This window comes from Apodemus sylvaticus, chromosome 3 (assembly GCF_947179515.1).
Source record: "Apodemus sylvaticus chromosome 3, mApoSyl1.1, whole genome shotgun sequence".
Lineage (NCBI taxonomy): Eukaryota > Metazoa > Chordata > Mammalia > Rodentia > Muridae > Apodemus > Apodemus sylvaticus.
The window spans coordinates 163308828-163326251 of NC_067474.1; the positions used below are offsets into that span (position 1 = coordinate 163308828).

Consider the following 17424-nt stretch of genomic DNA (forward strand, 5'->3'; position numbering starts at 1 on the left):
GGGCACAAGGAGGCTGGAAACATTTTATTTGGCTATGTAACAGGAGGGGTGGAGTAGTGCTGGGAGCAGGGGGTGGAGTGTGAATTGATGCTCCTACAGATTGGGCTGGGATGGCTCCCAGCCACAGAGAACTTGGCCGGGTCCTTCCACTGTTTCCCCATCCCAGCTTGCAAAATCCTGGTCCATTCTGACCCTCATCTGGAGTCCTCTGGGGAGTCCTGCACTCATTTGGTACCCACCTTGGCTTTGGGCTTTTGCTGATGACCAGGACAGTCTGATCCTACCTTTCTGGTACCAGGCCTGACTTCTAAAGCCCAAAGCAGCAGCTGTCAACCAGGCTAAGGACTTGCCAGCAGAGCCTTCCAGCCCAGAGCTGCCTTATGACGTCTGCATCGTGAAAGGCAGTCTCCAAACCTGTCAGATATGTTGTCTGTCTCTGCTCTAAGGGCCCTTAAGGAGAACAGGGAGAGAGGTCAGGGGCAGAGAGAGGTCTAGGCAAGCATCCGAGCTGGAAACCTCAGGCACTGCACCCTTAGAGGGCAGCTCTGCTGGAGGGTTAGAGAGAGGAGGGTAGCCCAGACTTTAGAAGTGCCACACACAGAGGCAGCTGGGGGCAACAGCTAACAAGGAGGTCCAGGAGTGACAGACTTCCGCCTTCCTCCCTTTCCCAAGCCTGGCCCTTTCTGACTGTTTACCGACTAGGGCTCCGAGGGTTGGGGTTCGGGAGGCATCAGGGCAGCGGGGGCCCGATGATAATGCTGCTGTTGGTGACCCTGGGGCCGTACCAGCCGGCCCAGTAGTGAGTGTCCACGCCTCCGTGCTGAAACCAGATGTAGCGGACGCCGGGCGGATAGTTGGAGAACGTGTGCGAAACCTGAGGTGGGGCAGACAGAGGGGAGCAGTCAGGGTCTACGACGGAAGACCTGTCTACCAAAAAAAGCCGGGGGTAGGGTGGGGACTGGAGAGATGACACCACATCTAGGGGGCATTGACTGCTCTCATGGAGGACCAGGGTTCTGTTCCCAGCACCCGCAGGGCAGCTTGCAACCATCTGCAACTCCAGTTCCAGGGGAGCCAAAGCCCTCTTCTGGCCTTCTAGGCACACAGGAAAAAACACTTATACACATAAAATAAAAGTACATCTTTTACGAGAAGAACAGCATGCCGGAAGCCCTAGGTTTCATCTCCAGTTCCACGATGCTGCACACCTTTCATTCTAGCATTCAGGAGGCGAAGGCCGGAGGGTCAGAAGTTCGAGGTCATCCCTAGCTACATATTACCTTAGAGGGACTCTGTCCCAAAACAACAAAAGAGCTGTAATTCACTCAGTGAAGTACTTGCCCCGTAGAGCAAAGCACACACAGCCCCGTGTTCAATCCTCCACACTACATGAACCAGGGACAGTGAAGACACATGATCTTATTAGCATTGGGGGTTAGAGGCAGGAGGAGCGCGAGCTCAAGGTGGCCTCTTCTAGGTAGCAAACTGGGGACTAGCCTGGGCTATGTGAGACCCTGTATCAGAAAAATCAAAACAAAAATAAAAAAAATTAAATTAAAAAAGAACTATGCTACTGGGTCAGGATCCAACTCTCCCTGGGGCAGTTGGCTGAGGACTTGTTCACATCAGGGTTCGACCCAGTGATTCCTCTGTTAAGAACCTTTTGCTAGAACAGGGATCGCTTATTGTCTGAAGTTGCTTTCTCACAGAGAAAGAGAGAGCAGAGCTGAGAGTCTAGACCAGTGACTAGAAGTTTGAAGCTGTGTGTGTGTGTGTGTGTGTGTGTGTGTGTGTGTGTGTGTGTGTGCAAGTGAGTGCAGTACCCATTTCTTCCAGAAGGCAGCGGCAGAGGAAACGGAGTTGCCTAGCCCAAATGTTTTATTTATTCTTTGTTTATTTAATATCTATTTTATGAGCCGGGCGGTGGTGGCACACGCCTGTAATCAGAGCACTTGGGAGCCAGAGGCAGGTGGATTTCTGAGTTCGAGGCCAACCTGGTCTAAGAGCTATTTTATGTATATCATTTTCTTCAGACACACTAGAAGAGGGCATCGGATCCCATTAAAGATGGTTGTGAGGCTGGAAATTGAACTCAGGACCCCTGGAAACAAAGTTTTACCTCTTAAACTCTTAACCTTTGAGCCATCTCTCCAGACATACTTTTTTTTTAATTGGATATTTTATTTATTTAAATTGCACTGCATCTGCTACTACTTTTTTTTTTTTAAGATGCTAAGGTTCTGATTGGGTTTTTTTTTTTTTTTTTTTGGTTTTTGTTTTGTTTAGATTTATTTATTTATTCTATGTATATGAGTACACCACCATTGCTCTCTTCAGACACACCAGAAGAGGGCATCAGATCTCATTATGAATGGTTGTGAGCCACCATGTGGTTGCTGTGATTTGAACTCAGGACTTTTGGAAGAGCAGTCAGTGCTCTTAACCCCTGAGCCATCTCTCCAGCCTGGATATTTTATTTATTTACATTTCACTGCTTCTTCTTCTTCTTCTTCTTCTTCTTCTTCTTCTTCTTCTTCTTCTTCTTCTTCTTCTTCTTTCGGTTTTTTGATTTGGTTTTTTCGAGACAGGGTTTCTCTGTATAGCCCTGGCTGTCCTGGAACTCACTCTGTAGACCAGGCTGGTCTCGAACTCAGAAATCCGCCTGCCTCTGCCTCCCAGAGTGCTGGGATTACAGAACTGCTTGGCTGCATCTACTTCTTAAGTGTTGGGATTACAGGCATAAACCACCATACTTGGCCTTGAACATTTATTTTAATTAAATTTAATTTTTTTTTTTTTTTTTTTTAGTTTTTTGAGAGAGAGTTTTTCCATGTAGCCCCTGCTGTCCTAGAACTTGCTGTAGACCAGGCTGGCCTTGAACTTAGAGATCCACCTGCCTCTGCCTCCCCGGTGCTGGGATTAAAGCTGTGTTCCTCCACCGCCCAGCTGTCCTTGAACATTTTTTATTTTATTTCTCTGTGATGCTGGAGTTGAGCCAGCACATGTTAGGCAGACACTCTGCCACTGAATGTTATCTTCCGTCTTCTGTTTCACTGGTCCTGACTTTGAGATGGGGTCTCACTAGGTCGCCAGGCTAGCTAGCCTTCACCCACTGCTGCCTTGGTTTCCCAACGATGGACACTTCTGGTTGTACACCTTTATTTTATTATTTTATTTTATTATTTTATTTTATGTGTATGAATATTTTGCCAGCATGTATGTCTATGGCTATGCATGTGCTTGGTACCAGCAAAGGATTGAAGAGGGGATTTGAATTCCTTGGAACTGGAGTTACAGGTGGTGGTGGGTCATTATGTCAGTGGTAGGATTTGAACCTAGCCCCTCTGTAAGAAAAAAGTATTGTGAACTACTGAGGGCATATCTTTAGGTCCAATATTTTAAAAAGATTTATTTATTATATGTAAGTACACAATAGCTGTCTTCAGACACTCCAGAAGAGGGAGTCAGATCTCATTACAGATGGTTGTGAGCCACCATGTGGTTGTTGGGATTTGAACTCAGGACCTCTGGAAGAGCAGTCAGTGCTCTCAACTGCTGAGCCATCTCTCCAGCCCCCGGTCCAATTGTTTACTTACTTCCTAGTACTGGGGATGGAAGTCCAGGGCTTGGTGTGTGCTAAGCGATCAGTGCACGGTGGAGACGTTCTTTCTGGAAACTGTTTTTGGATTGGGGCTCTCTCTGCCTCCCACCTCTGATGTCTAAGTTGTAAGTTCACTCCTACTCTTCTACCAAAGCAAGTGCGGCCCACGTGAGAGATGGCGGAGTTTGGGTTGAGCCCACGTCCCGTGGGGTCCTGACCTACCTCCCTCCACCGGGCATCGCTTTTCTGCTGAATCATCACCGGGTCCGGCTGGAACGTTCCCAGGGGTGCGTGCGCTGACGACAGGAGCTGGACGCACAGCTGGTACTTGGACCCGCAGTCTGGCCTGGCCGCAAACCTGCAGATAAAGAGAAGGAAGGGCCTGTGAAGACCTGGGGGATGGGGGGCAGGGCAGGGGTGGGGCGCCTGGGCGGCAGGCCCCCCCCCAGACCCTCGCCCCTGCACTCACCAGTCCTTGACCTCGATGTCCGGTCGGGTGGTGTCCATCAGCTCCTCCCAATACCCTTCAGCCTTGAGGTCCACCACCTGGGACTTGAGGCAGGTGCTGGGGGAGGGGGGAGGAGGGGCTGGAGTTCAGCACTGGACCCGGATGTTAAGATGCGGGCTCCCCCCCACCCCGAAGGCCCTAGATCTTACTAATAGGAAGTCACGAAGTATTTCTTGACCTGGTCATTGGGGAATTCCTTCCGCTGGTCTTTGGAGAGATCCTCCACCTTCCATTCATCTCCTCCGTTCACGTCCAGGCTCCAGAACTCAAATCCCTCTGTGGGGAGAGCAGAGTCTGCCATGCAGGACGCCCCTTGGGACACCTCCTCCAAGCCCCACTTCCTCCTGCTCAGAGCTGGGACCTCCAAGCTGCCCTCCAGCCTGTGTTGTGAGTAGCATGCTGGGTGCTTCCTGTGTGCCTTGGGTGTAGGTAAGAGACTCCCACTGAGAACCCTGGTTGACCCGACTCCCTCTCTAACGGAGACTGTTGATCTCATTCAACTCCAGTAGCAATGGCTGTGTGGCTTTAGACATGTAACTTTCCTTCTCTGAGTCTCGGTCTCTTTGCCAGCTACCTTTAAGCATAGGGGTTAAACTGTGGTTTCATACACCTGCCATCCCAGCAGGCTGAGGCAGGAGGATTGCTGTGAGTTCAAGGCCAGTCTAGGCCACCTAGTGAGTACCAGGTCAGACAGGGCAAGATAGCAAGACCCTGTCTCAAACGAAAACAAAAACCAGGGCAGCGAATGCCTCACCAGGTAAAGGCCCTTGCCCTGAAGTCTGATGACGTGAGGTGAGTGTCTGAGGATCCCACACAGCGGAAGGAGAAACCTGCCTCTCACAAGTTGTCCTCTGACTTCCACATGTGTGCAGTAGCATGCACAGCTCCCCCACCACACAACCTAACACATAAATACATGTCAACGGAAAAGGCTCTGGGAAGCTTTCTGTGCAGTGCTGTAATATCTTAGGTTTGAGGGCTACACATTTTTTTCTATTTTTATAATCCTTTAAAAACTCAGCTGGGCATGGTGGCACGTTCCCTGATCCCAGTGCTTGGGAGGCAGAGACACCATGGGTCTCTCTGAGTTCAAGGTCAGCTTGGTCTACATGGTGAGTTCTAGGACAGCCAAAGCTACCTTTATTGTAATACTAGAGAGACCCTGTGTTGTCTCTCTTACCAAACAAAGCAAATCAAACCATAAAACTGTTCTCAATCTGTTGGCTTGGTTTGGACAGTAGTCTGCCCAGTGTACAACAGCATGGCTTGGGGTAGGGGGAGGTTAAAGGACACAGACAGGCCGCTGAAGGCTGTGGGCTGCCGGGACTGACGTCCTCCCCGCTTTTCTTGATGTTTGATCACATAGGAGTCCTTCCTACTTTAGCTCATCCTCGGGCTACATTCAGCAAGCGCGGCCTGGGCTGGAGGGCACCCAGATGACTAGATGAAGATCTGGTCTCGAACCAGAGTGCAAAGGAGACTTCATTGCTCCTGCATCCGTAGGCAAGGCCCCTTCTTGAACAGTCTATAGGTCTAACCTGGGCTCCGTGAGGACAGAAGATTGTGGCTTCGACTAGTGTCTTTGGCACAATCTGTTCCAACGGGCCTCGTTTCTTTTCCTAGGGAAGATTTTAGGAGAGGCTAGCCTCAAACTCACGATCCTCCTGCCTCAGTCTCCGGAGTGGTGGTCTTACAGGTATTAGCACTGTCACCTAAGGAGAAGTGATTGTTTGTTTTGAGACAAAGTCAAGTAGCCCAGACTGGCTGCTGACAGGCTGGCCTTCTTGTATCTACTTGCCAAGAGCTGGGATTACAGATGTGCACCCTCATTCCCAGTTGAAAAGTAAGACAGTATGTTGACCTCAGTCTACCCACTCGAAAAGTGGGTGCATCAATAGTGCCTGCATCTAAGAATTATTGTGAGAGGAATAAATGCATTACACAGCTAAAGGGCTCACAGCCAGTGTTTAGGATACATACGGTGGTTACCTAACAGAGCGTGATCATACCTTCAGCACAAGGGTTGTGAAGGAGGTTCCTCTGGAGGCTGCGTAGGAAGTAGAAGATCTTCCAGTCAGCCACGGGCTGGTCCCAGTCCTCGGTGATGAAGCCCTCTTGAAGGCACTTGCGCTTCCAGAGGGTCACCAGGTCGATGAGGTCCCGCCAGAGGCTGCAGACAGGTCGGCAGCGCAGCAGCAGCTGGCGGGCCGGGACGTGGGTGAACAGTTCCAGTAGAATGTTCTCTGGCAAGTCATTGATGTTGCCTACAGCCATGGCGGTGACTCCCAGCCGGCTCCTGTGGGTATTGGAGAGCTGTGCTATACACCCAGCCTGGCGAGTCGCAACCCCAGCACCCAGGGAAAGAGAGGTTCCCAACTCAGCTGCCACTGACTCTCTCCAGAGTCTCTGTGCTGTTCTGACCTTCAGTTTCCACAGTAAACAGGGCCGGGAAGGGTACCTCCCTCCGGGGTCTCCCGCAGCTCAAGGCGCATGGGAGTTGCTTGATAAAAGATGAGATATGGTTTCCCCCAACCTGGGCACCTAAGACAGCCTCCGAGGAAGCCCAGGGACCTTCCCAAGGTCACACAAACAGGCGAGGAGGGGAGGCAGTCCCGGCCCTCACTGAATGCAGAGCCAGCCATTTTCAATAGGCCAGCAGACTTTTAAGAGGAGCGTTGACAATGGGAAGCCTTGTGAGCAGTCCCCGGCTTGCCGCTCTTCATTTCCTCCCATCCCCCACACGGGGAAAGGTGGAGAGATGACGATCGGGAGTTATCACTGGCCCTCAGGACCGGTCACGGAGTACAAAAGGCTCAGTGACGTTCTCAAGATCTCAGAGAATATGACCCGTTTACCTGAGCCCGAGGAAAGATGGACGAGTGGAAAAGAGCCTTCCTATCTCCCTCCCGCATCCCCGCCCAGGGCTCCTTGCAGTCTTCCATGTATGCGTGGCCCTAAAACGGGCTACCCTGCTCAAGATCAGATTCAGATCTCTGAGCACCGATAGCGTCCTTAGTCCAGTTCTTGGAAGCCTGAGGCCAGGGCCTTAAAGGCCCTAGGCCCTCAGGAACGCAGAGAGCGCGCCCCTCCTCCCCGCTAGGTCTCTGCCCACTGCGTCTCGGTCCCCGCGCTGGGTGCTCCACCTCCCGCAGTCACCTGAGATCCACCGCGCTGAGTGATCCTGCCAGGCCGTGGGGCTGTACAGTCCGAGCCTGCGTGCCCCGGAATGCAGGCCTGCCTACTACTCGCCAAACGACTCCCTGCTGGGGCGCTCACTGCTCCCCTCCTTCTGTCACCTGCTCTTACCGGGGTTACGCGTTGGAGAACAGCACCCAAGACACAGCCCCGCCTACTACTCATCAGACCCCGCCCCAACCCCATCCCACAACACTGCCCCCTCCCTCCTCATTCTCCTTGTCACCAACGTTAGGTCGCGCTGCGCCATACCCTTGGTTCTTAGGGGGTGAGCCTTACAGGCCAATGTAGGCCTGGGGTGCGACCCGCCCACTGTTTGTCAGACCACGCCCCACTCCATTTTCTCTGTCACCCGCTTTTGGTCCGGCTCCCCCACGACGCTAGGTCTTGGAACTGCGTCTTTCTGCCAGTGCTGGCTTTGGATGTGGCCCCGCCCACTGCCCTCTAGTCCCCGCCCACCACGCCTCCAGGCCCCGCCCACCACTTCTCCAGGCCCCGCCTCAACCCGCGCCTTCCCGGGACTCGCCCCCACCACAGTGTAGGAAAATTACCTGGGGGAGGGCAGGAAGGCTCCGATACCCCCAACTCCACTGGGCTCGGCGCCCACCCCCTCTGCTCCCTAGTAGTCCGACCCCAGATGTCCTCCTGCAGCCATCCTCCGGGCACCCTTGGAGCCCACCCATCCTGTCGCTGTCCCTGCCCCTCTCGGTCCCCGGCTCCTCCCGGAAGCCGCATCTTGGGCTGCGGGGGGTGCAGGACTCCCTGCCCCTTGCCGAGGGGCCAGAGGCGGGGCGCACGGGGCCTTTAAGAGGCGCGGCGGCGCGGGCCCGGCTGACGCGGGCAGCTCCAGGACTCGCCACCCGCAGCGCTCAGGCTGGTCTCTCTCGACAGCGCCGCAGCGATGGATGGAGATGGTGATCCAGGTATCCGCTGCTGGTCCCCGCTAGACACAGACCCGGGAGACAGGGCGGACCGGCGCTGCAGACCGCGTTCAAACTTTCGCGCCAGGGAAAACCCTCGAGACAGTCTAGGGAGCAGGTTTCTGCCTGGTGTCGTGATGTGGAGGGAGGAGGACTACTGAGTCTCCAAAATGGCATCGGAGGACTCTGGCATTCCAGGCTCCAGACTTTCCTGGGGTTTGAGAGCCGGGTTCTTGCAAGCTTTTGCTTCCATGAACTTATTCGGGTTTGCTAGCGCTGCCCACCCTGCCTCTTGAGCCTCCGGAGTCCCCGCGGGGTCCTTGGGTTTATAAACTCCACGTTGCATCCGTCCTAGCTTCCTGAGGGACTCTCTTCTCTGGAAGGGCCGTCTTGTATCGGAGTAGCGGGTTTGATCCATGAGGACCAGGCTAGCGGTGAGGAAGGCTGCTTTTGGCAGAAGCTCTGGGTCCTCAGGATTGCCCAGTCATCTTTTCTGGCACCAAAGACCCCACCCCTTCTGCCCTCCAGCTCCCTGCCGGGCCTGTAGGGGGTTGCTTGCTGAGTCAGACTGGGGAGCAGACCTGCCTGCCATGACCCTTATCCCATCCTCACTGACCACGCTCGGAGAAGTCACTGTTTAGGGGAGGTGAGGGAACAGATGAACTCTAAGGTGGTCAGGCTTCCCTCCGTCCCCGACCCCTCCCCCCTTCTCCCAAGCCCCACTCTCAGTCAGTGCCCCCCCCCCCCAGCTTCAACATCATCCACAGGGCCCCAGAGTAGGCTCCTGTTTGCTCCCTGGTCCCAGGAAGTCCCTGGCCCGATCAGTGAGTGACTCAGCTTGGGGTCAGCATCCAGGGCTAGATAACTTTCCGACAGCAACAATGTGGCGAGTTGTGTGCGAGGGAGCAGGTGGGGGGGGGCTGTAATGCGATCTGGGGCCTCAATGCCAGGCCTAGGGGCCAGGAGAGAGGGCTGGGTGAGGTACACCTTTCCGGGGAGCATCGGGTATCTGCTGGGGCCAGGGCAGGGCTGGGGTGATGGTGGAGAGGTGAGGACATTGGGCCCAGCTCGCTAGAGCTGTAGGAAGCAGGACGAACAATTTTTTCTCTTTCTGCTTGGTGATGTCCGGTGGTGGAATCCGGAAGAAACGCCAGGACTCGGGGAGTAAGCCCGGACATATGAAAATGTGACCAAAACATGTTAGAAATGCAGGGAAATGCTGGGCGGTGGTGGCACACGCCTGTAACCCCAGCACTTGGGAGGCAGAGGCAGGCGGATTTCTGAGTTCGAGGCCAGCCTGGTCTACAGAGTGAGTTCCAGGACAGCCAGGGCTACACAGAGAAACCCTGTCTCGGGGGAAAAAAAAAGAAAGAAAGAAAGAAGAAACAAGAAAGAAAGGCAGAGAAAGAAAGTATGCTCTCTGTCTATCTCTGTTTCTGTTGCTGTCTCTGTTTCTGTGTACATGATTCACCATGGCTGATGGAGGATTCATTGTGTGCTCTAAAGAAAGAAGGGAGATCTAATTCGGCTTTGTAGGCGATGATGTTGGATGCATCTCCTTAGGCGAGGTTTAGGGAAGAGGCCGCCTGTCTCTCCCCGGTTCCAGGCCTGCTCCCTCACTTCCTTGGCTTCTGGGGTCAGTCCAGTCTCCAGAAGCTCTGAAAGACGTGGCCTCCATTTCCCAGGGTGGCTGGGTCCCCTCCCCGCTGGCCTCTCTCCTTCAGAGATACGGAACATTCAGTGTCTGTTTACTCGAGGCTTCTTTGGTGGCCCAGAGGAGGCGGCTGAGATCCAAGAGATACACAGCTGCCCACACCACCCTGGGTATTCAGTGGACTGAGCTCAAGCACCCAGCCTGGAGACAGTGCTTTCCCCTGGTGCCTAGTCCCCACTGTGGGGTCAGGAGTTCCCACTAGGTTAGCAGAGTGGCTGCCCCCATTACCTTGCTCCTCTGTGGGAAGGGGATGAATTTCAGAATAAATCTGGTGGTCTGACACAACGATGACCCCATTTCACAGATGGGAAAAGAGGGGAGAAAGACTCTTCTTTGTCTGCTTTCCTTCCCCACTTTATACAGCATAGGCTGACTGGGGATAGCTGGATTTCTAGCTCAGATCCTCCCCCTTGAGTCCCCAACCCTAATACTGCCGATGGGACCTACACCAAATCACTTCATATTCACGGTTGAGCATCCACAGTATCAAAACCAAGGCCAGATTACCAATTCAACCAGTTCTTGTGGTGGCTGGCAAAGCTGGCTCCTGTGTTGGACTGAATGGCTCCTAACTACTTAAAAGTTGTGTGATTTCCAGGCAGTGGTGGTGCACGCCTTTAATCCCAGCACTTGGGAGGCAGAGGCAGGTGGATTTCTGGGTTCAAGGCCAGCCTGGTCTACAGAGTGAGTTTCCAGTACAGCCAGAGAAGCCGTGTCTTGAAAAAAAAAAGTTGTGTGATCCTGGACCTTGCCACCTTTCTGTCCCTCCATGAAGCAGACTCGGGCCCAGGCTGGACGAGCTGGTTTGAAGATTTAGAGAGTAATCCAATGCTCAGAGCCGTACCTTGCTCTCAATAGATAAAATACAGCAGCTCCTGACTCTACACAGGGACCTAAGTGGTGACTCCCAGGCTGCCACATCCTTGAGGTCAGTCCACTGTACACAAAGGTTGTTATCAAACAACCAGGGCCAGTACAGAAGCTGAGAAGCCCCCGAATGCCTGTGACCTCGCGCTGTGAGAGGGTGAGCTAAAGGCATGGCCAGGAAGGCTCCCCGGAGGCGGAGGTGGCGGCGGCGGCTAGGGACCCAGTGGTCTGGGAGGGTGCTCAGGAGAACTGACCCATCAGTAATCAGAAATCCCAGATCCCTGTGAGTGTCGACCAGCGCTGCAGGGGGCGCAGCAATTGAAGCAGGTCTTCTGGCTTAGGGGCAGTATCTGTGGACTTCCATTCTGGGCACAGTTTAGGGCTACAGAACGTGTGTGTGTGTGTGTGTGTGTGTGTGTGTGTGTGTGTGTGTGTGTGTGAGAGAGAGAGAGAGAGAGAGAGAGAGAGAGAGAGAGAGAGAGAGAGAGAGAGAGGTGGGGGGGGAGAGAGGGAGAGAGAGAGAGAGAGAGAGTCTACCTTTTCTGGAACTCAGTGTGGCATGCTGGCCTCACACTCACAGAGATGTACAAGTCTCTGCCTCGCAAGTGCTGGACTCATGGGCGAGTGCCAGCAAGTCCCAGTTAAAAACCTCTGTCCCATCCGGCCCGGGCCGTGGTGGCGCACACCTGTAATCCCAGCACTTGGGAGGCAGAGGCAGGCGGATTTCTGAGTTCGAGGCCAGTCTGGTCTACAGAGTGAGTTTCAGGACAGTCAGGGCTACACAGAGAAACCTCTGCTCTCTCCCCCCAACCCCCACCCCCCGCGCGCTGTGGTTTGCTCAAAGTGCGACGTGGGAGTGGCACAGCTCGGGAGTCACGGCTTTTCCTTACTCTCGGGTCCGCAGAAAGTGTGAGCCACCCCGAAGAGGCGAGCCCAGAGGAGCAGCCGGAGGAGGCGGGCGCCGAGGCGAGTCCCGAGGAGGAGCAGCCCCGGGAGGAGGAGGAGGAAGAGGCGGAGGCCGTGGAGTACCTGGCGGAGTTGCCCGAGCCGCTGCTGCTGCGCGTGCTGGCCGAGCTGCCAGGCTCGGAGCTGGTGCAGGCCTGCCGCCTGGTGTGCCTGCGCTGGAAGGAGCTGGTGGACGGCGCCCCACTGTGGCTGCTCAAGTGTCAGCAGGAGGGGCTGGTGCCCGAGGGCTGCACCGATGACGAGCGGGACCACTGGCAACAGTTCTACTTTCTGAGCAAGAGGAGGCGCAACCTGCTGCGTAACCCGTGTGGGGAAGGTGAGGGCGGCATAGTTGGACGCCCGCTGTCCCTTCTAGAAAATGGCCCTCCGCGCCAGCCCGCTTCAAGGTTAAACGAGATGCAGCACTTGGTGCCACGTCTAGCCCAGGACACCCCTCTGCTCCCTGGGGAGTCTCTTCCCAGCGCATCCACTATCAGTGAACCGGGGTGGGGGGCTGGGGGCGGAACAGGTCCTCGAGCAAGGGGGCTGTGTGACCAGGGTGGGGCTGTCGTCTCCCTACAGAGGACTTGGAGGGCTGGAGCGACGTGGAGCACGGTGGGGACGGCTGGAGGGTGGAGGACCTGCCCGGAGACAGTGGGGTGGAATTCACCCAAGATGACAGCGTTAAGAAGTACTTCGCCTCCTCCTTCGAGTAAGGAGAAGGGGCAAAGGGGGGGGGGGAGGCAAAGTGAGGCCGCAGGATCCTGATGCCTGTCCCCCCCCCCCCAGGTGGTGTCGCAAAGCGCAGGTCATTGATCTGCAGGCCGAGGGCTACTGGGAGGAGCTGCTGGACACCACCCAGCCCGCCATCGTGGTGAAGGACTGGTGAGCTGCCGGGGAGGCTTCGGGACTGGAGGGAAAGGGGAAATGGCGGTGGTGGCGCGGTTGGCCGTTTGCTACACTTTCAGCGTTGTGGCCTCGTGGGACACGGGTCTGCCAGCGTTGGCAACGGGTGGAAAGCTATTCCTGCCTTGAGTTTAAAATGTTAATCGAGGCCGGGCAGTGGTGGCGCACGCCTGTAATCCCAGCACTCTGGGAGGCAGAGGCAGGCGGAGTTCCAGTTCGAGGCCAGCCTGGTCTACAGAGTGAGTTCCAGGACAGCCAGGGCTACACAGAGAAACCCTGTCCACTGCCCCACCCCCGCCCCAAATTTAAAATGTTAGAGAATGGGTGTGCATTTTCTCGTGCTTAAGGCAACTAATAAGTTAAGGCTTGCTTACCTCTTACATGTACACACACAGACACACACACACACACATTTGTGTACCCCCTAGGATGGCTTTGGTTCCAAGGTTGGGTTGGGTCTGGCTCATTTTGAGTTTGGCCCTGGGGCGGGCGGGGGGGTCCAGTCTCCTCTGTGGCCGCGGCTTCTTTATCTGTGAAGTGGGGACACTGGGGGACACCGGCCCGGCAGGGATGCTGGGCTGGGCAGAAGAGATCTCTGGCAGAGTGAGGCTCTCAGCAGGTGAGGCCTGCGCCCCGCGCTCCCCTGCAGGTACTCGGGTCGCACGGATGCCGGCAGCCTGTATGAGCTCACCGTGAGGCTGCTGTCGGAGCACGAAGATGTGCTGGCGGAGTTCACTACCGGACAGCTGGCTGTGCCGGAGGATGGCAGCTGGATGGAGGTGACCCGGCTGGGCCGAGGGTGCAGGGCGGGGACGTCCGGGGTGGAGCTTGTGGAAACTCAGTCTGCGGCGCTTGGGAGCCGAGCGGGTGGTCCCCGGTTTGTAAAACCTGTGCAAGTAGAGCCCACAATTAGAGCTGGGGTCGGGGTACTGCGCCCGAGTGGGACGGCAGGGACAGCCTTAGACCCCTGAGGCTGACGCGATATCCTTTCACCCCCAGATCTCCCACACCTTCACCGACTACGGGCCAGGCGTCCGCTTCGTCCGCTTCGAGCACGGAGGGCAGGACTCGGTCTACTGGAAGGGCTGGTTCGGGGCCCGGGTGACCAACAGTAGCGTGTGTGTGGAACCCTGAGCGACCCCCCCTATCCCCCAACATCCGCCCTCAGGGGCAGAATCCTGGGGTAGAAAGGCCTTAATTTAGCTGGTAGCATCCTCACCTGCCTCGTCCACGCCTTGTACCTGTCCCCCCTTCCTCTGGTCTGGTCCCCGAGAGGAGAGAAGGATTTGTTGCTTTACTGTGGGGGAGGCGGGTGGCTTCCATTCGCATCTCCACGGGCAGTTGCTTCTAGAATGTACGACCCGAGGGGAGGGGGTTGGGACTGCTGCTGGATCCCGCGCACCTAGCATTGTGCCTGACTCAATAAATATTTGTCCAAAGAAAGCAACAATGGAAGCGCAGATGAACGGACAGCTCCCCCTCCCCATCGCGCTCTTCTCCCCAGGGCCCCTGGCCCGGCCTGGAAAAGTACTTGGTGGCCGTCCAGCTGCTCGGGTGTCCAGGGGCTCTGGGGTTGGTGTGGGGCCAGCCGGGCCCGGGCAGGCCGGCGGACAAAGGCTGGGATTGTGAGTCTGAGGAGGGGCTGGCTGAGCCTGGTGCCTGAGGACATCCAAGCTGCCCAGAATCCACAACAGGGCTTGGTAGAGGAGTGCGGGGCGCCTGCCCAGCGGGCCCTCGTGGCCCAGTAGTTAGGCTGTGTCTTGCTGCGTTGTCCCTACCCCTCTCTGGGGCAGTTTGGCCGAGACCCCGCCAGGTCTGGATATTCATTCTCTTGGACTTAGAGATGAAGGCTTTGGGGTGGCACGCGCGTGCGAGCACACACACACACACACACACACACACACACACACACAGAGCACTGGGAGGAAAAATCTTGGCTACTCCTTTTTATTCATCCCTATTTCATACTAATCTTCCTGGCCAGGCTAGGATTGGGTTTTATCTACAAGCTGGCTTCTGGCGCCATAATTGAGGTAGGCAGTGGGGAGGATGTGTTAGGCTGTAGGTTTAGGCTACTAGATTTCTGGCGTCTCAGCTCCTTCCCAGAATGCTCCATGGCTGACTGGGGGTGAGGAGAGGTCTTGTCACTGTCGTCCTAATATAGTCACTGTGACCCCCACCCCACCCTTTTAACTTTTATTCTGAGGTTTGGTGCCACCTGCTGGTGAGGTGGGACAGCCGCCCGAGCTGAGGCTTGCTCGCCTTACTGTCTAGACCCTCCTAATTGCCGCTAAGTCTCTCTGTCTTGGGTCTTCTGGGGCTACATGTACACGTGTGTGTGTGTGTGTGTATGTGTCTGTGCATGTGTATGTGTGAGTGCGTGTGCGTGTGTACATGTGTGTATGTGTGTGTATGTGTGTATGTATGTGTGCATGAGCGTGTTGTGTGTGTGTGCATATGTGTGTGTGTGCATGTGTGTGTGTGAGTGCGTGCGCGTGTGTACGTGTGTGTATGTGTGTGTATGAGTGTGTGTGCATGAGCATGTTGTGTGTGAGAGAGTGTGTGTGTGTGTGTGTGCACGCACGCACACATGAATGTGCTCTCTGGTACCCATAAAAGAAAAGCATCAGATTGCTCGCATTTGGAATCATAGGTGTCTGCGAGCCTGACATGACTGCCAGGATCTGAATGTGATTCCTCTGAAAGGACAGCAAATGCTCCTAACCTCCACGCCATCTCTCCAGTCCCACTCCAAACTCTCCAGTTCCCCCGTTTACCCCAGCCCTTTCTAAGGGGACCCTGATTCTGTGGGGGAGGCAAGATGCACACCCACCTTAGTCGCTAATCATAAGGGAAGCAACTGGTCACCTTGGGCGTAATGGACAGAAGGGTGAACTCTTGAGCTCCTGGGTTGAAATGAATATTAGGGAAGGTGGAGCTTTAGGGCAAGGGACTGGGGTGTGTGTGGAGCCTACCTGGCCCAGAAGAGGGAGCCCAAGGCACTGAGGGTGGCCCTTCTGCCTCCAGGTTAAAAAAAAAAGGCTTCTCAAGAGTCAGGAACCCACCAACAAGACCTGAGGAGTTGGCTGAAGGGTGGGGTGACAGTTAATCACTAGTTCGGGGAGACCAGCTGGCTGGTGAGATGTGGGGGTCAGGAGGTGTTGCTGGAAGAGGTGCAGTGTGATTTCTGGGGTACAGGGTACACTCAATTATGAAGTGACTGTCACCAACCTTCCCTAACATGAAACAGAATAAGGTGGCACGTGGCACCCGGAATCAACATAGAAATATAGCCCCCGCTGGGGAATTGTGATCCAAGTCCACTCTTAACCCTCAGCTGGGCTGAGCCCACCCTGGAGGGAGCCTCTGTGGGGGAGCTGAGGTTAGAGTTCCTCAAGGAAAATTCCACGTGTCGGCCAGCAGGTGGCACCCAAGGGCGCTCTCTCTCTCTCTCTCTCTCTCTCTCTCTCTCTGGGTAACAGTTGAATATGAGTTCCTACTATGTGTCAGGTGGAAATCACAGTCAGCCTCTGCTGGCACTCACACTGTAGAGGGAGAAACACCCACTACAAACAATCAAATGAAGCCAGCAGTGGCCAGCACAAGGTGACACTCTCCCTACACAGCAGGGGCCCTTTAAGAGCTGTGCATGTGTCAAAGACTCACAATAGCCGGAGGTTGTTCAATTACTAACTTACTATCTTGTTTTGTTTGTTTGTTTTTGTTTCGTTTTGTTTTTCTGTGACAGGATCTCTCTGTGTAGCTTTGACTGTCCCAGAACTCATCCTGTAGAACAGGCTAACCTCAAATTCCCAGAGATCCACCTACCTCTGCCTCCCAAGTAGTGCCCAGTGACAATTAGTTTCTTTTAATATTTGGGCATGGTGGTATATATCTTTAAACTGAACATTCTAGAGGCAGAGGCAGGTGGATCTCTATGAGTTTAAGACCAATGTGGTCTCTACACTGTGAGTTCTAGGCCAGCCAGAGTTACACAATGAGACCTTGTCAAAACAAAATAAAACAAAACAAAACAAAATAAAACAGAAAACCACAACCCCTTCCTCCAGAAAACCCCAAATCAAAAACAGTAGCAAAAAAGATAAGGATTATTTTAAATATCAATTTTTATTTCCTGTATGTGTATGTGTCTCTCTGTATGTGAGTCACATGCGTACGGATGCCCGAGGAAAGCACCTGATCGCTTGGAGTGGAAGTTACCCACACCATACCTCCTGGTGTGGGTTCTGGAAACTGAACTTGTGTCTTCTGGAAGAACGGCAAGTGCTCTTAAGTGCTGAGCCATCTCTCCAGTCCCTGTTATTTCTATAACAACAACAACAACAACAACAACAATAAATTAATGAGACAAAGCCCAGACAAGGCAGGCAATTTCCCCGAGGTCACACAGTCCTACACAGAAGTAGGATTCTACCCAGCTACTCAGGGACCTGGTCTCCACAGCAGTGCCAACAAAGGAGGGTGACAGGGTTGATCTTTGGAGATGATGATGAGGACCCAGCCACGCAGAGGTCTAGGAGAACACCACCACAGGAGCAGCAAATGCAAAGGCCCTGGGATGGGAATGAACTTACCTACTCATCAGGAAAGCAGGCAGCATGCCTGGAGCAGTGGGCACGCAGTGGGCACACAGTTCGGTGTGAGCTTAGAGGTGCAGGTGCTAACCCAGAGAGTCTCCCCAGGTCACGGTGTGTGCTGTGCTACATGGTGTGAGTACTCCAGGGAAAAGGGGTGACGTGTGCTTCCA

General features: G+C 54.6%; 2 protein-coding genes across 3 annotated transcripts; one reads left to right on the forward strand and one right to left on the reverse strand.

Annotated features, from left to right (window-relative positions):
• Positions 1 to 18: 18 nt before the first annotated feature.
• LOC127681660 (F-box only protein 44) lies at positions 19 to 7453 on the reverse strand. Of its 2 annotated transcripts, XM_052178148.1 has the most exons (6): positions 7266 to 7453; positions 6119 to 6405; positions 4259 to 4385; positions 4071 to 4166; positions 3824 to 3959; positions 19 to 874 (listed from the first exon to the last, which is right to left on the reverse strand). In XM_052178148.1, exons 2-6 carry the CDS (start codon positions 6381 to 6383, stop codon positions 731 to 733), a joined length of 768 nt encoding a protein of 255 aa, XP_052034108.1. In that variant the 5' UTR covers positions 6384 to 6405; positions 7266 to 7453; the 3' UTR covers positions 19 to 730. The 2 variants fall into 2 exon arrangements, with proteins under 2 accessions (XP_052034108.1, XP_052034109.1); XM_052178149.1 differs by lacking the exon at positions 4071 to 4166 and having other exon boundaries at positions 4288 to 4385.
• Positions 7454 to 7814: 361 nt separating this feature from the next.
• Positions 7815 to 14083, forward strand: Fbxo2 (F-box protein 2). The gene is made up of 6 exons (XM_052175753.1): positions 7815 to 8227; positions 11710 to 12087; positions 12333 to 12462; positions 12540 to 12635; positions 13306 to 13435; positions 13656 to 14083. The coding sequence occupies exons 1-6, from the start codon at positions 8206 to 8208 to the stop codon at positions 13788 to 13790; spliced, it is 891 nt and encodes a 296-aa protein (XP_052031713.1). The 5' UTR covers positions 7815 to 8205; the 3' UTR covers positions 13791 to 14083.
• Positions 14084 to 17424: the final 3341 nt, after the last annotated feature.